This window comes from Antechinus flavipes, chromosome 1 (genome assembly GCF_016432865.1).
Source record: "Antechinus flavipes isolate AdamAnt ecotype Samford, QLD, Australia chromosome 1, AdamAnt_v2, whole genome shotgun sequence".
In the NCBI taxonomy this organism is placed as follows: Eukaryota; Metazoa; Chordata; class Mammalia; order Dasyuromorphia; family Dasyuridae; genus Antechinus; species Antechinus flavipes.
The window spans coordinates 653,288,360-653,311,718 of record NC_067398.1 but is presented as its reverse complement, the minus strand read 5'-3'; the positions used below and the strand labels follow the sequence as shown (position 1 = coordinate 653,311,718).

Here is a 23,359-nt window from a genome sequence, read left to right as displayed (position 1 = left end):
AACGTTTGGAATTAACACCTTGCATAATTCTGGCATATTTGTCTCCAGTCCCACATCACTCAGTTGAATTTAACAGAGTTGTATGCGGGAAGCGTTTTTATAAAAGTTCATTGAGTAGCAGGCGCGATCAAAAGGCAGTAGAAACGCTCCATCTTCGGGGGGAAAAGTCCCAACCCCGAAAATTCACGGATCCACCTTTGTGATCCACCAGCCTGCGCGCCTATTCTGAGAATTACAGCTCCCCACGGGGATGGGTAGTTGTTTACGCAGGCGCCAGAGGCTTTGCTGGGTCACGTGGCGTCTGTCATGGCCGCCTCCATGGCAAGGAGGAGCGTGAGCGCCGGATCGTTGATACGCACCGCGGGAGGCGGTATATGGTGGGGACAGGGGTCTCGCAGATCGGAACAGGAGAGAGCTGTCACCCCCTCGCCCGTCAGGCTCAGGGGCTTCCGGAGCACAGGTCCTTGGAGGAGGGGAGAAGGTTCCTCCCCAGCGATAACGTGTCGGCCACTGAGGGGTGGGGGGACAGGGTGCTGAGTGGGTTTAACCCTTTCATCTCCGGGACCCCTTTCCCTTGTGGATTAGGCCATGCTCTCAAGGCCCGCGCTGTTTTTCAGGCCTTTGCCCCTCGGAGGAAGAAAAGCGGCAACCGGAACCAGAGTCGGAGCCTCTCTCCGGGGACTTGTGAGTAACACCCACCCCAGGGGAAGAAGGGGAGAGGCGGGAGCCGAGCACCGCCCTCTCCGTGACTACTCCCCCTCCCCCAGGGTGAACGTGGTGTTCGTGGACCGCTCGGGGAAGCGGATCCCCGCGAGTGGGCGAGTGGGCGAGGACGTGCTGCGCTTGGCCCAGCGGCACGGCGTCGATCTAGAGGGTAAGCGGGCGTCCGGTGCCATCCCTTCAGCGGGGGGCACGAGGGAAAACATCCGCGGACGGGGAATCACCGAATGTCAAACCTGAAGGGAATCATAAGTCGTCTGCCAGTCCGACACTCCCACTGTATTGTGTTATGGGAGGGTTTTTAGTTTGGATTTTATTTTATTATTTAAAAAGAAAAATTCCATTGCTAGCTTTCTTTTACATCATTGTCATTTATGGAAATACTCCTTCCCTTCCTCTCTTATTCGAATCCTCTCTTGTAACAATTTAAAAAACAAAACAAAACAAAGCATGCGGTACCCTGACCTTCCCTGGCCTTGTATGCAACATCTCTGCCAGGAGCAGGAAAGGTGGTGCTGGAGAAAAGAAGGCGCTTGTTTGGTCACTCGAGTGCCAGTTAGAGTGGGAGGAGGGTCTCTGAAATCTTTTCTACCAGTCACTCCAGGGACCTTTGTGCTTACTATACTGCAATTAGCAAAGGAGCTGGAGACCATCCCTTCCAGGCCTTTTCTGTCTTTATTTGGGGTCACTTTCCCCTGCCCCTCAGGAGATAACCTAGAGAGATCAACCTTTCTCTCCTAACTTCCCAGTATTTATGCATTTGAGCTCTCAGTTTTCTATTGTACTTTTGTTAAACTACTTAAGCCAGCAAAAGGGTAGGCAGAGGGGTGTTTTTCCCCAGCCTGTTCTGAGGAGGAAGAGGAGAAGGAGTAATTTAGATCCCCCATATTTGTCCTTTCCCTCCACAGGAGCCTGTGAGGCTTCCCTGGCATGTTCTACTTGCCATGTCTATGTGAGTGAGGAGCATTTGGCTGTTTTGCCTCCACCTGAAGAAAGGTAAGGGGAGAAGAGAGGAGAATGGCAGAGGCTGCTTTAGACTGAGGCTTTCTGGGATCTCAGTCCAGATTTGAGCCAGAAGCTGATGATGTAGCACAGTAATCAGTGGCCACAGGTGTCATCCAGGCAGCAAGGGGAAAACAGGGGCAGGTGGGTGGTTCAGGTCTCGTCCAGGGCCTTGGGCTGCCTGAGATGGGGAGTTAGGAGTAGAATCTAATCTACTCTCCGAACCTGCTGGTTCCTTTATTAACCACCACTTCTTTGGGCAGGGAGGATGACATGCTGGACATGGCCCCACAGCTACAAGAGAACTCAAGGCTGGGCTGCCAGATCATCTTGACAAAGGAGCTTGAGGGTGCTCAGTTCACTTTGCCGAAAATTACTCGAAACTTCTATGTGGATGGCCATGTCCCCAAGCCCCATTGATAGGGAGGACCAGCCAGGGGCCTGGAGGCACCTGCAGCTGCTGGACACGTGGGTCTCTTCCTCAGGGCTTGGTAGCTGCCTAGTTTGAGCATAGGACTCCCTTAATGGACATAGCTCATCTCTTGCCCTACTCTTCTTGGGCCTAACCCTGCTGACCAAATATGGCCAGATTGTGGACACCTTACGCCGGACCGGAGGGGGCTCAGGAGAGAGGTCACGAAGAAGTCTCCCTTTTCTTGGGAGGAATCTACACTTATGCTTTAGAAGAAACTGTCCCTCTCTTGTTTCAGCTCTGGCAGAGGAGGGGGTGGGGCTCCTGGACCCCCAAACTGGGGGTGTCTATTAGAACCATAATAAAACACTTTACTTCACCAAAGTCTGTTAAACCTCTTTGGGACAGGGTGGGGCTTTAGGAGGGTTTTGCCATAATTCTATCATCATCACCCTGACCAACAGGTTAAGTCTAAGTTTATAATAAGAGAGGATTTTAAATTGCAAGCCTCTTAGAGATAGTGGTCCAGGAAGAAGAAGAGGAAAGGACTTGCCAGAATTACAGTCACACCTACCTGCAAGCAGAATCGAGCTAAAAATTGAAATGTAGGTCTTCTGGCTCTGGGTCAGCCCTGAGAAACTAGCAAGTCCAGGGTGCTCACCCACTTATCTTGGCTCTCCTCTTTGAGGGAAAGTGGAATTTTCTAGCAGATGATTAGGATATAGTAGTTAACACTTACATAATGCCTTATAGTTTACAAAATGATCTACGTATAATCCCTACATTAACCCTGTAACATAGATGATAGTTTCCCCCTTATGCTCTAAATGGAATGGCTGATAAATATATGGCCCCTGAGTGAGGAAATGGCATTACTGCCCCAGGTGAATCAGGGATTTTAGAAGCAAAGCCAGAACGGATTCTGGGTCTCCAGTTCTGTGCTCCAAGAGTGGGAAGATCGAATGAGATGAATTTGAGGCACCCCCAGAAATCACCCTTCCCTTTATAAAGGAGGAGTCTGATTCACAGAAGTGCCTTGCCCAGTGATCACACAAGCAGCAAGCTGGGATGGGAGGTCGGCAGGAATATCGCCTATAACGACTGGCCTACGCCAGAAATGTAGGGTATCTGTGTGAGGAGATGGAGGAGTAACTGCCCGGGCCTAGCCCGGACCCGCGGCAGGGCCCCGAAGCCCGGGGTCCGGCTCTCCCAGGATGGGGTGGGGCCTGCGCGGTGACCACGCCCCCCTCAGCTGCGGCCAGTTCTCCCCCGGCCGAGGGCGGGGGCGGGAGTCGGGGCCAGAATAGCCAGAGGTCAGGGGTGGGGTCTCCAGCCCTCGCCATGGAGGGGGAGCCCACCCCGGACTTTTCTGTCCTTCGGGACTTGTTGGCTCCTCCCTGCCTGGAGCCCGAGCTCCAGGGGGTCCTGGCGCTGCCTCGCTCTTCCTGCGCCGGCTCCTTAATCCTGCGCCGGGAGAAGAAGGGCCCCGCAGAAAGCAGGTGTATGAGGGCGCAGACCTCCCCCCCGCCGCCCCGCACTCCCCTTTGGGACGGGGAGGACGGCCCGAGTAGCCCTTGCATCCGGGATCCTTGGGGTCACCCCGGGGACGTTCCCTGGGTTCTCGAAGCAGGGTCAGCCAGGGGCCGCTCCCTGGGGGCCTCGGGTTAGTCTGTGGGCCCTGGGGGAGGGGCAGCTAATCCCATTGCCTGCTCGCCCTAGGACTCCTTGGCTGGCCCTCCCAGCTGCAGTGACCGGCCTGCGCTTCCTCCAGGAGACAGCAGAGCTGCTCCCGCAGGCTCCTGTGCCAGAAGCCCCCCGAGCTGAGCCCTGGCTGGAGCCGCCACTGCCCCCCAGGGCCTTGGCCCCCGTGCCGGTCCCTGGGGGCCCTCGAGCCTGGGATGCTGTGGACTCACTGGCCCTCATCAGCCTTCAGTGTCACAGGCTGAGCCCCCCGAGGAGCAGGAAGCAGGTGGGGCTGGGAGCGGGACTGGGTAGGGGACCTGGCCTCCAGGCCCTGGCAGGCAGGACCCTCCGCAAACAGCCCCACCCCCAACGGGGAGCTGAGGGGCAGGAGCCGGGATTCCAGGGTGTGGTGCTCAGGATGCACCTGAAGCCTGCTCCGGAGGGGCACCAGCTGCTAATCACTGCCCAGTTCAGGTATTAAGCGGGACCTCCCACCCCCTCTCCCTCACCCATCTTGGCCCAGGGGCTGGCTCGCCCCGACCCAGGGCCGGGGCAGCAGAGTGGGGATGCGCTGGCTTGGGGCAAAGGTGGAAAGCTGAGGGAAGGAGCCCGGGAGCTTCTGGAAACGCAGAGGTGAGGCTGGGGCCTGAGCCGCCTCCGCTTCCCCCTGCAGTTCGGCCTGCGGTTCCCGGCGCTGGGGGGCCTCGGCCAGTCCCGCGGAGGCCTTGCCCACCCCCGCGGGGGCGTCCACGTCGAGCCATCAGCATTCCCCAGGTACGGGGGAGGGCGCCCCTCTCGCCCGGGTGGGGGGCTTTTCGCAGCTGGAAGCTAAAGTCCGCTGGGCCCCGCCTGCCCGCTGCCTTCCCTCCCCACCGTCCGTGGCTGCTGCTCCTTCGGCGGGGCCCCTCACCCTGGCTCTGACCTTGCAGGGAGCCGGTGCTGTGCCTCCTGCCGCACCCAGAGAACGCCGCTGTGGCGGGACGCGGAGGACGGGACCCCGCTGTGCAACGCTTGTGGCATCAGGTACGAGCTGGGCTGGCAGTCGGGGGGCGGCCGCCCCGCAGGAAGCCTTTTCTCCTGGGGTAGCGGGGCCGGCCTTGGAGAGACCTTCCCTTCCAGGCCCTTGGAGAGCAGGAGGGCAGCAGGGTGAGGCGGTGCGGGGGAGGGGGCGCCGGCCTGGAGTCAGGGGGCTCAGCGGGCGCTCCCCCAGAGGCTCCCGCCCCGAAAACTAAAAGGGCTGCGGGGATGCTTCCCATCTACTGCCGCCCTCGTGCAGATACAAGAAGTACGGCATCCGCTGCCCTGCCTGTTGGACCGTTCCCAGGAAGAGCATCTGCCCACTTGGGCATTGTACTCGGTGTGGGGCCTGGCTCTGTACCCCACAGGGCCCCCTCGGGAAAGGTGAGGAACTGCGCCCCCCGGCCCTGACCCACTGCAGGCCCCTCAGTGTGCCCCCCTCAGTGTGCCCGCCCTGACCCGCCGCAGGCCCCCCCTCAGTGTGCCCCCCCCAGTGTGCCCCCCTCAGTGTGCCCGCCCTGACCCGCTGCAGGCCCCCCTCAGTGTGCCCCCCCCAGTGTGCCCCCCTCAGTGTGCCTGCCCTGACCCGCTGCAGGCCCCCTCAGTGTGTCCCCCTGACCTGCCACAGGCCCCCCAGTGTGCCCCTCTCTGTGCCCGCCCTGACCCGCCACAGGCCCCCCAGTGTGCCCCTCTCAGTGTGCCCGCCCTGACCCGCCGCAGGCCCCCCCCCCTCAGTGTGCCCCCCCCAGTGTGCTCCCCTCAGTGTGCCTGCCCTGACCCACCACAGGCCCCCCTCAGTGTGCTCCCCTCAGTGTGCCTGCCCTGACCCACCACAGGCCCCCCTCAGTGTGCCCCCTCAGTGTGCCCGCCCTGACCCGCCACAGGCCCCCCTCAGTGTGCCCGCCGCCCCTTTCCCTCCGTCCCCTTCCTCAGCCCCACGTTCGGAGGAGCTTTAGCTGCATGAGGGTACACGGGACTGGAAGGGCCGGGAGGGCACTGTCTGTCAGATTTAAGGTCCCTCTTTCCTTCCCTTTGCCCTGAGGGGCTGAAGGCCAGGATTCCAGTGTGCGGCCTCGGATGCCCCGGCTCCACGGGGAGAGAGACAAGAGCTTCCCCAGAGAACTTGCAGCGAGGACAGGAGAGGGAGCGGGGATCCCCCCTGGCCTGGAGCGTAGCCCTGATGAAATGTGGATTCCTGTCCCAGTGGGACGGCCAGAGCCGTGACCTCGGCCCCCCCCTTCTCGTTCAAAATCAGAAATAAAATGGATCTGTTCGTGCAAAGGACGAGTGTCTGACTGGGGGGGGCCGACCCCGGGGCTTCGGCCCTCCCTCCTTCGTTCTCCCCTCGGACGTTCCCTGACTCGGTTCCTTCTGGGCTCTGGGGGAGGGGAGAGGGAGGATGCCCGAGTCTCCCTGGGGCCTTTTCCCTGTCTTGGAGGAAGTTCTTGCTGTAGCGTCCGACTCGCCCGGGGGTTCCCAGCCCGGGTCCTCCCGTCTGGGAAGCTGGAGGGAGGGAGCAGCGGGGGGGGGGGGCCCTTGGGGGCGCGGGTGGGGGAGGCAGAGGGGGCGGGGCTTGGCCGGAGGCTGCCCAGTGCACACGGAGCCCACCGCGGCCGGGCTCCTCTCCCCCTCCCAGGAGTCAGTCGGGGCCAGAGCTTGAGGCTTACGGGAAAGTTACCGGCACCCGTTACGCCCCCAGGGCGGGGGGTCAGTGTGCACAGGCAGCGGCCGTTTTTGTTTTTGCCTTTGGCCGGCTGTTTCAGGGCCCCCGCCTAGAGACCGGAGGGACGAGACAGCCGTTGCCCCATTAGCTCAGTTCGCCTATTTATGACACGGGGAAATGACCCAGAGGACCTTGGCTCAGACTCCTAGAGGGGCTGGAAAAGAGAGGGAAAGGGGAGAACCTGGCCCCCCTCCCTCGGCCCTGGAGCGCCGCTTCTTTCCCTGCGGCAGCTTCTGACTGCAAACAGGGCAGCCCCGGCGCGCCGGCCTCTTCCTCTCCCCGTCTGGGAGGTTCTGCTGTCCTCCGCTGCCAGAGAGGCCCCCTTAAGCCTAAGCGGCCTTCTAGGCCAGTCCAAGTCGCCTCTGCCCGAGAGGTGGTGGGAGGCCCCGGCTGCCCGGGACCCCCCATCCGGGCTGGGGAGGGGCCGCCGAGTCCCCCTCCCTCCCCTCCTCACCCCCGCCCGGTCCGGAGGAAGCCAAGGGAACGGCCCTGGTCTGGCCGGAAGAGATAGCCCGGAGGAGACAGCCTGGCCCCGCGGAGGCTGGCAATCTGAGCCCTCGGGCCCGGCCCGGGAGGACCCGCGGCCCCCGGAAGGATGTCTCTGCCCCGGCCGCAGGGGGGGGGGCTCCCTCGCTCCGCGAGCTCTCCCAGGCCGAGGCTCGGGGTCAGAGCTCCCCAGTACTGACCCCGGAGCAGGGGAGGGGGTGGTGAGGAGCTGCGGGCTCCCAGAGCCCAGTCAGCCTCTCCTCCTCCCGCCGCGAGTCTGATGCCAGGGGCTGGGGCAGAACCCGGGCCCCGCCACCCCAGCCTCGCCGCTTCCCGCCCCACCTGGCTGCCTTGGAAACAGCAGAGACGGGAATAGAGACACTGGCCCCAAGAGGCAGACACAGAAGCACCTCCCCGCGGAGAAAGATGGGCAGAAAGGGAGGCACGCGGAGCAAGGGGGCGGGGAGGGAGGGCAGAGACCCGACTCCAGCCATTTATAAAAAGTTTATTAAGGGATAGAAAACGGGGGGCGGGGGGAGGGATCCTGGGTCACAGCTGCCTTGGCACTCAGACTCCATAAATAAATACATCAGTTAATAAATACTGGGGAGGGGCTGCCCACCCGGCGGGGGACAGGGGTGCGGGAAATCCTGCCCGGGGGGGCTCACGTGGAGGTCAGCTGGATGGAGTACACCTCCGCCCCTCCCCCCTCGGCCTCGGCCCCGGTGCCCGCCGTGCCCGCCGTGCCGCCCCCGGCGCCGGCCCCGCTCCCGTTCAGACACACGGCTTCCCCAGAGCTCTCGGCCTCCTGCACGTTGTACTCTCCTTTCTTACAGGCCGTGGACTGGAGGTAGTAGGAGAGGCCGCCCAGGCCGGCCAGCAGCAGGGCCCCTCCGGCCACCCCGCCCACGACAATCCACAGCCAGGGCCCTGCGGACAGCCGGGGATGAGGCTGGGTCACTGAGCTGCTCCCCCAGGAGCAGCCGCGGGTCCCCCAGGAACAGGCCATGGGCTCCCCCAGGAACAGGCCATGGGCTCCCCCAGGAGCAGCCGCGGGTCCCCCAGGAACAGGCCATGGGCTCCCCCAGGAACAGGCCATGGGCTCCCCCAGGAGCAGGCCATGGGCTCCCCCAGGAGCAGCCGCGGGCCCCCCAGGAGCAGCCGCGGGACCCCCAGGAGCAGGCCATGGGCTCCCCCAGGAGCAGCCGCGGGTCCCCCAGGAGCAGGCCATGGGCTCCCCCAGGAGCAGCCGCGGGTCCCCCCAGGAACAGGCCATGGGCTCCCCCAGGAGCAGCCGCGGGTCCCCCCAGGAACAGGCCATGGCTCCCCCAGGACAGGCCATGGGCTCCCCCAGGAACAGGCCATGGGCTCCCCCAGGAGCAGCCACAGGACCCCCAGGAACAGGCCATGGGCTCCCCCAGGAGCAGGCACGGGCCCCCCAGGAGCAGCCGCGGGTCCCCCAGGAGCAGCCACGGGCCCCCCAGGAGCAGCCGCGGGCCCCCCAGGAGCAGCCGCGGGACCCCCAGGAGCAGGCCATGGGCTCCCCCAGGAGCAGCCGCGGGTCCCCCAGGAGCAGGCCATGGGCTCCCCCAGGAGCAGCCGCGGGTCCCCCCAGGAACAGGCCATGGGCTCCCCCAGGAGCAGCCGCGGGTCCCCCCAGGAACAGGCCATGGGCTCCCCCAGGAACAGGCCATGGGCTCCCCCAGGAACAGGCCATGGGCTCCCCCAGGAGCAGCCACAGGACCCCCAGGAACAGCCATGGGCTCCCCCAGGAGCAGGCACGGGCCCCCCAGGAGCAGCCGCGGGTCCCCCAGGAGCAGCCACAGGCCCCCCAGGAGCAGCCACGGGACCCCCAGGAACAGGCCATGGGCTCCCCCAGGAGCAGCCGCGGGTCCCCCCAGGAACAGGCCATGGGCTCCCCCAGGAGCAGCCACAGGACCCCCAGGAACAGGCCATGGGCTCCCCCAGGAGCAGGCACGGGCCCCCCAGGAGCAGCCGCGGGTCCCCCAGGAGCAGCCACAGGCCCCCCAGGAGCAGCCACAGGCCCCCCAGGAGCAGCCACGGGACCCCCAGGAGCAGCTGGTGCCCCCCCAGGAGCAGCCGCGGGTCCCCCAGGAACAGGCCATGGGCTCCCCCAGGAGCAGCCGCGGGTCCCCCAGGAACAGCCACGGGACCCCCAGGAGCAGCCGCGGGTCCCCCAGGAGCAGCCACAGGACCCCCAGGAGCAGCCGCGGGTCCCCCAGGAGCAGCCACAGGCCCCCCCAGGAGCAGCTGGTGCCCCCCCAGGAGCAGCCGCGGGTCCCCCCAGGAACAGGCCATGGGCTCCCCCAGGAGCAGCCGCGGGTCCCCCAGGAGCAGCCGCGGGTCCCCCAGGAGCAGCTGGTGCCCCCCCAGGAGTGGCCCGGCCCCCCACAGTCCTTACCCGCCACGTGCACGGTGATCTGCAGGGCATGGCTGCCGTGGGGGTTGGTGGCGGCGCACTCGTACACGCCTCCGTGGCTGCCCAGGGCGCCGGCCACGCTGAGGGTGCTGTTGTTGCCCGAGAGGCCGATGTTGGAGGCGCCGGGCGGCGTGCGCCAGCTGTACTGGGCCGGGGGGGAGCCTTCGGCCCGGCAGGTCAGCGTGAAGTTGCCCCCCGGTTTCACCCTGCCCGGGGGCACGGCCACCAGCTCCGCCACCAGGGGCCTGTCTGAAGGTGGAGAAGCCCCTTACCCAGGGTCGCCGGCCCGGGCCCCGCCGCCCCCCCGCCCCGGCCCCCAGGGCACTCACACTCCACCCCAATGGTCACCATCCTGGAGTCTGAGCCGTGGCTGTTGGTGGCCACACAGTGGAAGGTCCCGGCGTCCGCCCTGGACACGCTGGGCTGCTCCGGCCGCTGCGGGCCCTCCCGCGAGCACTGGACCCTGGGAGGGGGGTTGCCCTGGGCTTCGCAGGTCAGTGCCGGCGCGCGGGCGCCCTCCAGCCATGTCTGGTGGCTGGGGCAGCTGGCTTCGTCCATCTGGGGCGGGGCTGGAGGGCAGCCGGGTCAGCTGCCTGGTACTGGGAGGGCCCCCCCGGCCGGACCCCCACTTACCCTCGGCCCCCGCCCAGACCCCACTTACCCTCGGCCCGGACGGTGACGGTCTTGCTGGCCGAGCCGCGGCTGTTGGTGGCCTGGCAGCGGTAGAGCCCGGGGGCGGGGGCGTGCCCCAGGGGGGAGCCCCCCGAAGCGGGGAGCGGCTCCTCGCGGCTCAGGTTCCCCGCCCTGGCGCACAGCACCTCCGGCTCCGGGTTCCCGTCAGCCTCGCAGGAGAACCGGTGGTCAGAGCCCTTGACCCAGGTCCAGGCCCCGGGGCAGCCGGCCTCCCCGAAGCTGGGGGCATCTGCCGCGGGGACAAGACAGCGTCAGGCAGCGGGGGGCTCGCCCCCGGCCCGGCCCGGGCCCTCTCCCGCCACTCACACTCAACAGTGACGGACACGTTTGTGGAGGCCGAGCCCCGAGGGCTGGTGGCCACGCAGTGATAGGTGCCCGCGTGCTCCCTGGTGACGCGAAGCCGGGCCCCGGCCCCAGGGGGCGTGCAGCTCACGGTGGGCCGCGGGACCCCCAGAGCCCGGCAGCTCAGCACCTCCTCCGTCCCCTCAAGCCATGTCCGTCTCTCTGGGCACCCTGACTGATCCAGGACTGGCCCATCTGGTAGCAGAGGGGAAGGCGTTGGTGGGGGCGAGGGCAGGAAAGGAAAGGCACCCGCCACACTCAGCTGTGGCCAAGTGGGGGCTTCGAGTGGCGGGACGGAGTCATTGGAAAGTGACAGCAATGTTTCAACACAAAGAACCTCCATCTAAAAGCAGCCCTTCTCCTCTGCCGGGCGCTCTGGCCGTGCCCCCGCCCCCTTCCCCAGCTCCCCCCGGGGGCCCTCCCTCCCAAGGGCTGAGTGAGGGGAGCCCGGCGGCCCCGCTGTCACTCACACTCCACCACCACGGTCACATCCTTGGTTGTCCGGCCCACCAGGTTGGAGGCGGTGCACTGGTAGGTGCCTGCGTGATCCCGGCTGATGGGCAGGGGCAGGCCCAGAGGGATGGCCGGGCCCCCTTCGGGCCGGGTGCATTCCACCACGGGGGCCGGGTTCCCTGGGGCCCAGCACTGCAGGGTGGATTCCATCCCCTCCAGCCACGTCCAGTTCCCCGGGCAGCCCGCCTCATCCAGCCGCGGCCCATCTGGAGGGAAAAGAGCGAGTTCCCTGTGGACTGTGCAGGGCTGACTCTCAGAGTGGGTCTGACTTTCAGTTCTACCCAAAAGGCACGGAGGCGCGGCAAGGAGAGAAAGTCAGCATGAAGTGGTAGATCAGAATTATAGTCTGGATGTCGCATTTGAGGATACCCCGAGGGTGAAATGATTTGACCTAAGGTCACAGGATTAAGGTCTGGGGCAGAAGGGGGGTAGAGTCAGAGATCAGAAATCAAGAGGGGGCAGTTAGGATCAGAGGTTCTTTCCTTCTTCATTTCTGGGACTTCTGACATCCAAAAGATCCCTTAGAACCGCCACTAGGATTGTAACAAGCCCAAGATGAGAATTACCTAAAAGAATTCAATAGAACCTAGAAAGAACACTTGGATGGAATATCCGTGGCTCATTCGAAAGGTTGTCAAATGGAAAAAAAAGAAATTCGTTATAAATCAAATGGACAGATTTGATGTGGGGAATCATTTCCTAACTGATTTCTCCAAAAGTGGGATGGACTGTCTCTCCCACCCACCTTCACCCCCAAACTGGAGCTCTTTTTCCAAGCAAAGCTTGGATTAGCCAGGATGGTTTCAACTTGATGGTCTCTGGACTTGTACTCTGAGATTCTAAGATGCTGGTCTGATTACTTTTCTTTAGTCCCTTTTGCTAGATCATTAGCCATATCACACTCCCAAAGCAATTGTATATTCCCTTAGTGATCTCATTCATTCCCATGGAGTTAATGATTAGCTCTACTCAGATGATTTCCTATTTAATACACCCAACACATACACCCAACCTTCATCTGCCTCCTGAACTGACGCCCTTCAGGGTCTTCTGGCTGTTGTGTATCTCTATGGTCCATACCATTAGCATACCATTCTCAGTGTATTTAGTGTGACCTGGTTTGGACAGAGTGCAGGATTTGTTTTTAATGATGTGTTTGTTTAAATCCTCCCTCTGACACTCACTAGCCATATGAATAAGAATACCTGTAGTAACTAGTCTTTGTCAGACTCAAATGAAATCTTGTATGAAAAGCATTTTGCAACTTTGAAACAAAAATCAAAGTAATTGTTCTTGCCCCAAACCCATCCCTCCTTAAATCCTCCCTATTCGAGTTTGAAACCAGCTCCATCCTTCTAGTCACACTGACTAGTTAATTTGAAGTCATCTTTGATTCTTCCCTTTTTCCTCTCATATCTAATCATTTGCCAAGTCTTGGCAGATTCCAACTGTATGACAGCCTCCCCATCTGTTCTTTTCTTTGAATCCCTAGGACCATCATTTTATAGCACCCTTATTATTTTTCATCTGGGCTATCATAATAATAATAATAATTAGTGTTAATATAGTGCTTTAAAATTTGCAACACTTTACAAATACCATCTCTTTGATTTTCATAAAAAGCCTGTGAAATAGATCCTATTATTATCCCCATTTTACAGATGAGGAAACTGAGATAAATCGAGGTTCAGTGACTTGTCCAGGTTCACACAGCTATTATGTCTCAAGCCAAATGGAATCTTCCTGACTGAAGTTTCAGCTTCTCTAGCATTGCACCATCCTGCTGTGATAATCTTCTAACTAGTCTCTTTACATCAAGGGGTCCTTCCAATTTTTAGCCTGTATTTCTATGATGTCATCCATCTGCTCCTTATTGTCTCCAACAACTCACTCTAGCAATAAGGATCCTGCAGAGTCAGGTACCTCTCTCTGTCACAGTCCTCCCCATCATTACCCCAAATTCCAGACTTTTAACCAGTTTCTTCCCTTTTTGTGGGAGGGAGGCAATTGGAGTTAAGTGGGTTGCCCAGGGTCACACAGCTAATAAGCTGTTGTGTCTTAAGGCTGGATTTGAATTCAGGTCCTCCTGACTTCAGGGCCTGTGCTCTATCAATCTAGCTATCCCCTTTCTTCCTTTTTCAGGACTCAGATTATCTTTTTCCTCCTTTATGCTTCTTCTTCCTTCTTTGATTCCCCAGTTAATTCTTTTTTTTTCTCCTCAAATTATATCCCTTTAGTTTATTTGCGTGGAAGCTATAGTTTGAACCCTTTCCCCCCCCTCCCAGAAAAATATATACGTCTTGAAGTCAAGGACAGTTTCATTTTGGTTTGGAACCCCAGGACTTTTTACAGTTGAGTGTCTTGTTGGAAACAAGATTGTCCTGGCTCTATTCATGTTGCAGAACTTGCTTAGATAAGCTTTGACCCTTGTTATTGGGCTCAGGTCCAAAACCCTTCCTCCTTTTTATCTGTTTGTAATAAGTATTTCTGCTCAAAATGCCTTGAGATGCCTTGGTTGCTAGCTGGCAAGCTGATTCAATTACATTAGAAAGGGGTCAGATTTGGATGTTAGGAAGTGCCTGTGGCAATATTGATCAGCCATCAGAGGCAGGGGTGGAGGGATAGGTCGACAGGTGCACTCACAGAGAACTTGGAGCTCCAGGCTTCGGTTCCGGCGAAGTATCTCTCCCTTCACCTCCAGGAGAGCTTCGCAGGTGAACACCCGCTCATCATCCTCTTCACTAGCAGTCAGTGTGAGCCAGGCTGGCTCCCCCGGGGGAGGTTCAGGAGCCCCATCCAGCCGCACCTGGGCACCTGCACGGGCTTCACACGTCACGTTCACCAAAGTGCCCTCTCTGACACTGGGTTCACTGGTTGTGAGGTTGGGTTGAGGAAAGCCTGGAGGAAGGGGAGCCATAGCCCATGAGTCCAGAGCCCAAGATGCTAGCTTTCCTCCCCAGCTTCCCCCTGTAACCGCCTAAGGGCCAGCCCTTTCCCCTCCTGTCACCTCCTTACTATAGACTGTCAGGTTTCCTTGGGCCTTTCGATTCTGTCCTCCCAGAGTCACGGTACAGGTGAGCTCCTGGTCCCCCTCATCCTCAACTTCTTCCTCTTTCACAGTGAGAGTAGCCGTAGCCCTCAGATTGTCCCCATCCAGGAGGATCCTGGGGCTTAACATCTGGCTCCCCAGAGCCAGTTGTATGTGGGCTTCATCAGCGGGGAACAGCTTGTCCATCTCACAGCTCACCAGCTGCTCCCTGCCGAATTCCAGGAGCCTGGGGAATTTGAGGCTAGGAGGCCCCGGGGCCAAGGCTGTGAGGACGGAAAGAAATAAGCAAAGGAAAGTAGCCCAGGGAAAGGGGAGGTGAGTGGACCCTGCTCTTCTGATAGACTTGGGGTCCAGGGTCAAAGGGAAAAATTGGGGCTGTACATGGGGTGAGCACAGACAAATTTAGCGTCATCGAACTGGGGAACCTTCCCAGGTTCTTGGAGCCCACAGCTCCTTATTCTCTACCTATCAGGAATCCGAAGCTGGCCCGTTCCTTCCCACTCACCAAACGTGTGGAGTTCCTGTGGGGTGGAGCTGTTCTGAAGGAGCCCCAGTCCGTGGGGCCTCAGATCCAGTTCAGCAAGGCAGGAGAAGTTGGCTCTGTGGTCTTCCTTTCGGGCAGTGGCCGTGTACGTGGCCATAGCGCCCCTGGCTCTTGGAGATTCTCCCGGGAACCTCCGCCTGCTCAGTTCCTGGGCTCCCCGAAGCAGGGTGATAGAAAGGCTACTCCGGGGTCCAGCTCCCGGAACCCTGCAGCTTAGAGTGAAGTTGTCACCCACAGGTAACCAGGCAGGTAGTGGCTCCAATTCCACTCGATCTGGTCGTTCTATGGGCACAGGGGCGTGAGGAATGGGAATGGAAGGGGAGAGGGAATAGAAAGAAATGTGAGATGGAGAGGGGAGAGCCCGGGGAAAGGCTGGAGAGGGATGCAGAGTCGGAATGGAGAAGGGCACAAGGACACGGAAGACAGAGAAGATGGAGGGTGGGGAACGCCCGAGAAGAAAGGGGGCTAAGGTGTCGAAGGAGCATGGGCGATGGCAAGGGACTCGGGGACACCGGGTAGTATTGGAGAGTTCCGCGGAGGAGAAGATGGGTGCGGGGAAGGGGGAAGGAAGGATGCAATCGACGGGGGGAGGATTGCAGAGGGTCCGCTTCCCCCTTCCACTGTCACTCACGGTAGGTGAGGATCGTCCCACGCGCCTGAAGGGTCCGGCGGGCGCAGCGGAAGAAGCAGATGGGATGGGCTTCGGGCTCACGGATGTCCACCAGCTGGCGGGCAAGCCAGCGCAGCCCCCTCTGCGTTCCGTTCCTCCTAAGCGAGGTCTCCAGCCCGCCCCGCTCGGGCCGTGGGCAGTTGGTGCTACAGTTCAGCCACAGCGAGCCCCCTCGCTCCACGAGTGCGGACCGGGGCTGCAGGTCTGCCCAGTATGGCTCTTGCGCCGCCCCTGCGTGGGGACCAGGTTGCCCTCAGGGAGGTACCAGTCCCGGACCCGAGACGGTTTGCTTTCTGAAAGCCACCCTAGCTCAGCGCTTCCTCTCCCGCTCCCGTGATCCCAGGAATCCCCCACCCCCAATTCCAGTCCTTCTCCAGGGGACGCGCAGCCTCGCGGGGACCGAGCAGAACCCCAGGCCCGGGATTTCTCGCGTTCCTATGCCTTCTGAGATCTTAGCCACTGAGCGAGAAATCTCCAGTCTCACTTTCCTCCTGATCCTTCAAGTAGTGTCAAGAGCTTCGGGACTTGGTAAAAAGGAGAGGAACGTCGGAGATCCTTGGCCCCCAAGCCGCGTGCCGCGGGGGCGGGCGGGAGCGCGCACGGCCCGGGGTGGGGGATGGAGCGGGTTTGGGGGCCTAAGCGGAATGGGCTACCATTCACTTCTCCCCTGGCTGGCTGGGGTTGTAAGGTCGACACAGACGGATCGCAGCTCCACGGGGAATCAGCCGCTTCTGCAAGTCGGGGATACCTACCCCCTGTCCAGGTCCTACAGGCGTGGGATGGGGCGACTCTTACCTGAGAGGGCAAGCAGCCCCAGACAGAGGGACCCCACAAGGGCGAGCAGTGCCCGGAGCAGCAGCGGCCGAGAGAAGGTCATTGCCGGCGGAGCCGGAGCGCAGGGAAGCGGAGATGGAGAGGGTGAGGAAGAGGACGAGAGGGAGAAACGGGGAGGACGCTTGCCTGGGCTCGGCGCGGCGGGGCGGGGCAGGGTGTGGAGGAGGCCAAGTTGCGCTTGGGGATTGGTTTAACGTTGGTAACTTGGTATCCAAGGAGGAGGAGGAGGCAGAGGCAGAGGCGGCTGGAAGGAGAGAAGAGGGGAGAGGACAGGAGAGGAAGGAGAGAAGAGGGGAGCGGAGAGGAGCAGGAGAGCAGGAGCGAGGCTCAGAAGCGTGAGGAAACAAGAAACGAGAGACCCTTAGGCAACTGGAGCATCCTTGGCTCGGGATTGCCGTTTCCAGCAGCGCTTACCACCGTCTTGCACATAGTAGGTGCGTAACAAATGCTTGCTGAATTGAATTAAATTGAGCCACGGGAACCTTTCCAGCAGCCTCCGCGGCTGGAAACGAGGGCTGGTTTTCTCGCCCCTCCACGCAGCCGTGCCCACCAAGCCTCGCTAACCCCAGCCGAGCGGCCACAGCGCCGGGAGAATAGCCACTGGGCCGCTAAGTCCGGGCGCGTGGGGGCGGGAAGTAGGTGTGAACTGCGACGCCTCAGCGGAGGCTTTCTGGAACCCGCACGCGTCAGCTCCGTCCCGCCCGCGGGGAGGAGACTACTCTCATCTCCCCGGGCCCCGTGAAAGGAAGGACGCGGCTCCCACACCACCCGCGCCTGACGGCTGGAATTGGGCTCGATGGCGAAAAACCGCGCAGGCTGAGAGTGCTGTTAACCTCAGACTTCCTTCCCCGGCCGTTCAGGCACAAAAAGCCTTCCCCAGGCCCCGCCCCCATCCTGGCCACGGCGGCCCTACGGGGAGTCGGGGTGGGGGTGAGGGGAGCGGAGCTCTGCGAACGATCCCTTGGGGACGGCCTGGGCCAGATTCGAACCTAGGAGACCCGAAGCAGGCCGGCCGCTGACGACTTCTCCGAGGCTGAGACCCCGGCGGGCGGCGGGGTGTGGCGGGGGAGGGCTGAGGGAGAGCAGGGCAAGTGTAGGAAGGGGGGGTTCTTGGTGGTCCCTCCTACTCTCTCCTGTCCCGGGGATCCCAAAGGTCGGGTGCGCTTCTCTTCTTCCCATTTCCTGGCTCCACCCTTCCTTCACCGAAGAGCGGCTTCTCACGGTCCTACTAGCTCAGGAGAGTCAGGGACCGTTGTTCTCAGCGCCCCCGCGCACCACACACCGAAAGGAGGGTGGGAGGCAGAGCCCAGTTGCCTCTGGAGACAGCCGAGTCTGTGCGTGCGTGTGTGTGCGTGTGTGCCGGAGTGTGCACGAGCGCATGTGTACAGCGCGCATCGTGTCGGTGGAAATCGCAATTAGGGGCTTTTCGTTGGTGTCCGGATTTACTAAGCGTGGGAGGGACGAGTGTCTTTGCGTAGGCCTTCTTGTGTGCGAGAGCCGAAAATAGGTCTTTCTGAGCAGAACCCTGAGCTCGCTACACGAGGGAACCAACGCGTTATGGACCTACCTGGGCCCCGGCTAGGCGCAGCCCCCTCCTCTGTCCTCACCTAGCCCTCCGCGCAAACCATAGGGCTTGTGGGCTCGTAAACCGACCAATCAGATCTGTTCCGCCCGCGGGAGCCGAGCCAATTGGGTCCCAGGGTCTGGTCTGTAAGCCGATGGCCCTCTGAACCGCTAGCCCCCCATGTGGCCTCAGTCCCTCCCCACTCGACTCCGCCTTCTCCGCCTACTGCTGCGCTTCGATAAGGCGCCCGGGGGTGGGGAGAGCGGCCCGGTTATGGGGGCCAAATGGGGAGAAGCCTCGGTTCTGGGGTTTCTCTTTCCTTCGAGGCCCCGCCCGCTCTGGCACCCCCAGGCAATAGACTCGGACTGTCATCCTGGTTTCCCCCACCCCCGATTTTCCGTTCCCAACAGGGGGTGATTGGGGACCTTGAGGCTCCGGCGGACCTGGGCTTATTCAGACCCCTGGGCCTCCTGCTCTAAATCCGGAGACCGGAAGCCGGTAGTCTAGAGTCTACCTTGTGAAAGATGTGGGGTGACGCATCTGGCTACGGACTGTGGTCTAGAGCTCCGCCAGTGCGCTAGCAGTACGGGGGAAGGGGCGGGGGGAGGGAGGGGGCAGAAAGGCGAGCCGATGGAGCGCGAGCATTCCTATAGTCTTTAAGGTTTAAGAAGCACGTTACTTACTACCAGTGAGGTAGGGATTATTCTCATTTTTTAGGAGGAAAAACCACGGCTCAGTAGTTTGCTCAAGACCACACAGCTATAGCAACATAGAGATTTGGACCCAGGTGTCTTCCCCCTCCGCTGGAAGTCTTTCCCCTCCCCCGGGTTGGTCACCCGAGTTCTTTGCTGCTCGAAGAGCCCAACAACGTGGAGCCCAGGACTGTGGCTAGGCTGGAACTTCCGTTTCCTTAAACTTAAGCCGGTACGGCCGGCTGGCTCGGGGATCCGAGGGAGGGCCGGAGGAGGAGCATCCTTTCCAGTTTGTTAGGAGGCCAATAGGGTCAAAGGCACTATTTGGGGCTCGGCTTTCTGCCTTTATCTGTCCCGTCACTTCTTGCTGTCAACGTCCCAAACACCTTCTCAGCTGGGATTCCACCTGGGGGAGGCAGGCGCCTTTTGGCTGCAGCTGGCCCCTGGGCTGCAGGAGGAACGCACCTGAAGCCGTAAGAAGCAGGAGCCCAGCCAGGGCTGCTAAGGCGACCCAGGCTACCACTCGAGACAACGGGTTCTCTGCACAAAAGAGGAAGGAAGGGCAGGAGGTGAGGTCAGCGAGCTTTTCTGAAGCTCCACTTCTCCTTCCCTCCTAGTATCTTGCCGTCTTTTCTCCTCTCCCAGCACCCCGTTCCTTCCCGCCCAGCCTCCTTCTCCAGCTGAAGCAGGCAGCGAGCAATGACTCCCTAATTCCCACAGCCAGGACCTCCCACGGGGCCCTTGTGGGTGGGCCTCCCGCTTGGGACCTTACCTCGGAAGTGGAGCTTCACGGGCTTGGAGCTTCGAGTGACCAGGACGCTGTTTAGGTTAAGCTGTGCATGGCAGGACATGAGCTGCCCTATGTCCTGGAGGCGGGGATGGAGTGTGAAGGTCCAGGTCACATTGGCTGAGTACAGGCTGTCACCGGATCCCGCTAAGCTAGTGGACCACAGGACTCTGCCCCCGAGTTTCAGGATCATAGTTAGCCTCTCCACAGGGAAGACAAAGAATGCCCGGCATCGCAACTGGTACTCGGTGCCCAGGTCCAGGAGGGGCGGCTGTTCCAAGACCACGGTGCTCGGGGGGCCTGGGGAAAGGGAGAGGCAGGGTGGAGACAACCGCTTTGGTCACCCACATCCTCTCTGAGCCCTACAGCCCTCCCAATCCTCAGCCGCTGGAAGCCAGAGACCCCTGGAGCCCCACACGTCCCAGGGCCGAGCCAGCTCCAGCCCACGACCACCCGGGAGGCTCTGAGAGCCAGGGCGCTGACCCCTTCCACTCACTGTAGGCCCTGATTGTGGCAGTGGCCTCCTGGGTTTCTCCCGCACATGTGAAGAAGCATCGGACCGCTGAATCCCACCTCCTCACATGCAGCACCTGGAAAGCGGCCCATCCTGGTCCTGCCACCTTTTTGCCCTGAGTCAGTGAAGTGATCAGTCCCCAGGCTTCTGGCTGGGCACAGCTTGTGCTGCAGTTAATCCAAACGGAACTGCCAGGGGATACGCTCACCTCTCGGGGCAAGGCTTGAACCCAGAAGGGCCTGCGGGCCTCTGTGGAGGGAGCCATGAAGAGAGGGTCAATTTTCTGAGCTCCCAGGCGCCCGAACTTTCTCTCCCTTGATCCCATCATTCCAAACTAATCTTGGCCTTTCCTAAGGCCATATTAGAGCTCAGAAATGCTCTGGCACTGAAGGAAGCCCCTTAGGAAGTAAGGGGTGAGACAGACCTTGGAATACTCCTAACCCGTCAGCCTCCAACTGAGGCTAGGAAGAAGAGAGAGATGAAGAAGGGGAGTTTGGGGAGGAGGGCCTCCAGGCTTTCATTCCCCTCCCCACCTTATACACCCACAGTCCACACAATCCAGGAGTCCTGAGAAAGAAGTTACAGAGTGAAGGATTCAGACTTCTACTTATAATCTCTCATCTTTCCTCTTGTAGCCCCCCGCCCCCAACCTCAGCACCTAGGGGACTCCTGGGGAAGGTGTCTGCTAAAGTTCCAGATCAGTCCAGGAGACTGGCCTCCTAGCCGAGTCCTATCCAACCCCCTTCAGTTTCTCACCTTGGCCACCACCAGCGGCAGCCAGCAGCAGGATCAGGAAGGCAAGAGGGGAGGGTGCCTTCATGGCGAGGATCCCGGGACTGAGGGCCTCTCGGAAGGCACAGAGATAAGGTCACAGGCAGCCCCACCCTGGCCCTCTGAGGCCCTCTATGTTAAGAGCCAGCAGGAGGGATAATACTCTCCCCCACCCCCTGACAGAGTTTGTCAGAAGGGGGTGCATCCATCTATACCCCTCTTCCAACCCCCCCTCCCCTGGCCATTGAGCCAGATAAGCCAGAACAGGGTCCTGGAGTTCTGTGTGGGAGCAAGTATGTAAGTGGATCTTTGGACATATGATAGGAAGTTAGGAAGTGATGGTGGAGGTGGGGAAAGGGGAATGTCTGACTGTGCTGGAGTGAAGGCTGGGCTTCCTCTTAGAAAAGGAGCTAGCAAAGGGCCTTGAGGAACAGGAATGCCTTACCCCGCTCCTAGGTATAATAAAATAAAATGTTTACTTTAAAAATGGGTGTCAGTATAAAAGGAAGAAGGGAAAGTGACAGGAGAGGAAGAATTTGGGAAGTTGAAGCAGCAAAGAAGAAAGGAAAGGACTACTGAAGGTATTAAAGATAAGCCATGGATATAAAGTTCTTCCCAAAGGGGGATTAGGAAGTAGATATTTGTTCTCCAAGAGACATAATAGATATCCCATGCACCATTAAGTCAGAGAGTATTCAGTGTCAGAGGAGGAAAAGGTCATATCGAACTATCTTCCTCCCCCTTTTCAACCAGGTTTCTAGGTTGGTAGAGCTTTCATAAGACTACTGTAGGTATATAGTTTTAACAAAGGATTTTGAGAAAGTCATAATATTCTCACTAATGAAAAAAAGAGATTTTAGGCCAGACTGGAGCTCTCACGCTTTCTCAGTTCGGTGTATTCTATGTACTATGTCCCTGTGTACTGTGTACTGTGTCTCAGAAATTTTTTATAGCAATTCTCCATCCCCCAAAATAACCAAAGTCCTATTATTTGTCAAAAATTTTAAATATTTTGTACTATGCCTTTGTGAGTTTACTCTAGCACCAAGCTAGAAATGTTTAAAAATGGAGAGCTAGACAATTGTAAAAATTAAGTGGCTTTAGGGCTCCCTGAATGGGATGACCCAAAAGTCAGTGATTAATGGCTCCATGCCCATTCAGAAGCAAAGGATCTCAGGATTCCATATTTGACCAGTGCTATTTAGTATTTTTATCTGTGACTTAAATAAAGACCTTTATTTAAGCTTATAAAATTTGGGGCCCTTTTATGAAATTTATACATGAAACAAAGCTAGAGTAAGAGCTGAGACATTGGATGCAAGAGTATTCCAAAAAAGTCTTGGCAGTTTGAACCTCCCAACAAAATCTAATAAAATGAAAGTGAAAGTCAAACTCAATCAGAGGGTGAGCCTAATGCTGTCCTTCGACATACCAGGCTATCCATAGAATACTGTGTTCATTTCTGGATGTTTCATTTTAGGAAACACATTAGCAAGCCTGCCATGTGACTTTTTTGTTTTTGAAACAGCGGCTCCCAATTTCCCCAGGACTGGATATACAATAGTCACTCATGGCTCTGCATGGAACCATTAACCTGTTTTTTCCAATCTGGGCAGCCTCAGTCTTCCTTAGGCAACCTGATGGTCCCCTACTCCTAACCATTGTCGGTACTCATTCATCATTCCTGTTTGTTCATTTATTTCAGCTGCTGCAGTTCAGAACTCAAGCAATCCACCAACCCCATCCTCTAGTAGCAAGGATGACAGATGCAGACACCATGCTTAGCAAGAAAATTTTTTAAGAACTGGGAATGTTCAACTGGAAGAAAAGAAGGTGGGGGAAAGTGTGACTAATAGATGCTTTCAATTCATTAAAGAGCATCATGTGATTAGGGATGTTCTGCTTGCTCCCAGAGGGTAGAACAAAGAGAAATAAGTAAATAATAAGAAATAAGTAAAAATATAAGAGAAATAAGAAAAAAGAGCAAGGAGCTCAATGTCAGGGAGAAGTGCTTAAGGAGAGCTGGCCCACAGTAGTTAAATAGGCCACCTTAGGAGAATGGAATTCCCCCTTAATGGAACTCTTCAGTTATTGTGTGGGTATGTGAGACAGACAGACAGACAGAGAGGCAGAGGGAGGGAGGAAGAAGGAAAGAGACAGAGTGTGTGAGTGTTTCAGGGCTTGTGCGTGTATGAGCAGGCACTCACTGCCAGAGGTAATTCACTGTCTGGGAGATCTGAGGAAGGTGGGGGAGAGGGGAGGTGTCAGACTGACCGACAACCTGAAGGTCTCCAGAGCCGCAGACCGCATTGTGTGCCTGTGAAACCTGGACAGTCTGCCAGGCCAGGAAACTGAAGCGTTTCCATTTCACTTGCCTTAGGGAGATTCTGAAGGCAGGAGAAGGTATGGGGCCCCGAGGTCCTTTATGGAACAAAACTACCGGACATCCCAGCTGTACCGAAGAGCCAACTGCGTTGGGCTGGGCACATTGTTCAAATGTCAAATTACCAAAAAGACTATCTGAGGGAGCTCACCCAGGGCAAGTACTCACAAGGCAGCCCAAAAAATTGAAACAAAGACACTCAAGAAATTTAGAATTGATTGTATGACATGGGAGACACTGGCACAGGACACGCCTCCCAGCACGGTGTACCCTCTCTGAGAAAGCACAACTGAACTAGCTCAGAAAAAACTCAAGATGGGCCAAGTTAGAGAGTCTGCCTTCATAGGGACTATCTGTGTCCAACCTGTGACAGCTCAGAGAGCTCGGATGACCTCAGTCAGACACGTTAACTCCATTCAAACCCAGTGATTCATTTGGGTCCTTTTTGAGAATGAAGGAAACCAACCAACCAATCACTGACAGTCCGTGGCACCCACTCCACCCTTCCGATGCTTTTGTT

The 23,359-nt window shown here is 58.9% G+C and overlaps 3 protein-coding genes across 10 annotated transcripts; 1 reads left to right on the top strand and 2 right to left on the bottom strand.

Moving 5' to 3' along the window:
• Positions 1–5: 5 nt before the first annotated feature.
• ZGLP1 (zinc finger GATA like protein 1) lies at positions 6–6,147 on the top strand. Of its 5 annotated transcripts, XM_051971498.1 has the most exons (9): positions 6–460; positions 618–684; positions 768–874; positions 1,629–1,716; positions 3,854–4,291; positions 4,491–4,591; positions 4,747–4,840; positions 5,094–5,218; positions 5,877–6,147. In XM_051971498.1, the coding sequence occupies exons 1-9, from the start codon at positions 307–309 to the stop codon at positions 6,056–6,058; spliced, it is 1,356 nt and encodes a 451-aa protein (XP_051827458.1). In that variant the 5' UTR covers positions 6–306; the 3' UTR covers positions 6,059–6,147. The 5 variants fall into 5 exon arrangements, with proteins under 5 accessions (XP_051827458.1, XP_051827457.1, XP_051827456.1 ...); XM_051971497.1 differs by having other exon boundaries at positions 618–874; positions 5,886–6,147; XM_051971496.1 differs by having other exon boundaries at positions 618–874.
• A 1,381-nt stretch (positions 6,148–7,528) lies between these two features.
• ICAM5 (intercellular adhesion molecule 5) lies at positions 7,529–18,267 on the bottom strand. Of its 3 annotated transcripts, XM_051971489.1 has the most exons (12): positions 17,696–18,267; positions 16,090–16,372; positions 15,256–15,525; positions 14,586–14,906; positions 14,047–14,343; positions 13,675–13,929; positions 10,989–11,237; positions 10,483–10,713; positions 10,145–10,405; positions 9,813–10,052; positions 9,466–9,732; positions 7,529–7,973 (listed from the first exon to the last, which is right to left on the bottom strand). In XM_051971489.1, exons 2-12 carry the CDS (start codon positions 16,169–16,171, stop codon positions 7,708–7,710), a joined length of 2,739 nt encoding a protein of 912 aa, XP_051827449.1. In that variant the 5' UTR covers positions 16,172–16,372; positions 17,696–18,267; the 3' UTR covers positions 7,529–7,707. The 3 variants fall into 3 exon arrangements, with proteins under 3 accessions (XP_051827449.1, XP_051827450.1, XP_051827451.1); XM_051971490.1 differs by lacking the exon at positions 10,483–10,713 and having other exon boundaries at positions 16,090–18,267; XM_051971491.1 differs by lacking the exon at positions 7,529–7,973 and having other exon boundaries at positions 9,594–9,728; positions 16,090–18,267.
• A 100-nt stretch (positions 18,268–18,367) lies between these two features.
• ICAM4 (intercellular adhesion molecule 4 (Landsteiner-Wiener blood group)) lies at positions 18,368–23,331 on the bottom strand. Of its 2 annotated transcripts, XM_051971503.1 has the most exons (4): positions 20,442–23,331; positions 19,668–19,934; positions 19,157–19,471; positions 18,368–18,924 (listed from the first exon to the last, which is right to left on the bottom strand). In XM_051971503.1, exons 1-4 carry the CDS (start codon positions 20,503–20,505, stop codon positions 18,755–18,757), a joined length of 816 nt encoding a protein of 271 aa, XP_051827463.1. In that variant the 5' UTR covers positions 20,506–23,331; the 3' UTR covers positions 18,368–18,754. The 2 variants fall into 2 exon arrangements, with proteins under 2 accessions (XP_051827463.1, XP_051827462.1); XM_051971502.1 differs by having other exon boundaries at positions 19,668–23,331.
• Between the last annotated feature and the right edge of the window lie 28 nt (positions 23,332–23,359).

Coding starts and splice junctions, on each gene's coding strand:
- ICAM4 (XM_051971502.1), bottom strand. CDS start 20,013: ATGATGGGATCAAGGGAGAGAAAGTTCGGGCGCCTGGGAGCTCAGAAA. Junction 19,472..19,667: donor TGCCACAATCAGGGCCTACA/GTGAGTGGAAGG, acceptor CCCTTTCCCCAG/GCCCCCCGAGCACCGTGGTC. Junction 18,925..19,156: donor CGTGAAGCTCCACTTCCGAG/GTAAGGTCCCAA, acceptor TCTTTTGTGCAG/AGAACCCGTTGTCTCGAGTG.
- ICAM5 (XM_051971489.1), bottom strand. CDS start 16,171: ATGACCTTCTCTCGGCCGCTGCTGCTCCGGGCACTGCTCGCCCTTGTG. Junction 15,526..16,089: donor GGGGCTGCTTGCCCTCTCAG/GTAAGAGTCGCC, acceptor GTCCCCACGCAG/GGGCGGCGCAAGAGCCATAC. Junction 7,974..9,465: donor GATCACCGTGCACGTGGCGG/GTAAGGACTGTG, acceptor GGCTGTCCGCAG/GGCCCTGGCTGTGGATTGTC.
- ZGLP1 (XM_051971496.1), top strand. CDS start 375: ATGGTGGGGACAGGGGTCTCGCAGATCGGAACAGGAGAGAGCTGTCAC. Junction 875..1,628: donor GCACGGCGTCGATCTAGAGG/GTAAGCGGGCGT, acceptor TTCCCTCCACAG/GAGCCTGTGAGGCTTCCCTG. Junction 1,717..3,853: donor TTGCCTCCACCTGAAGAAAG/GTAAGGGGAGAA, acceptor TGCTCGCCCTAG/GACTCCTTGGCTGGCCCTCC.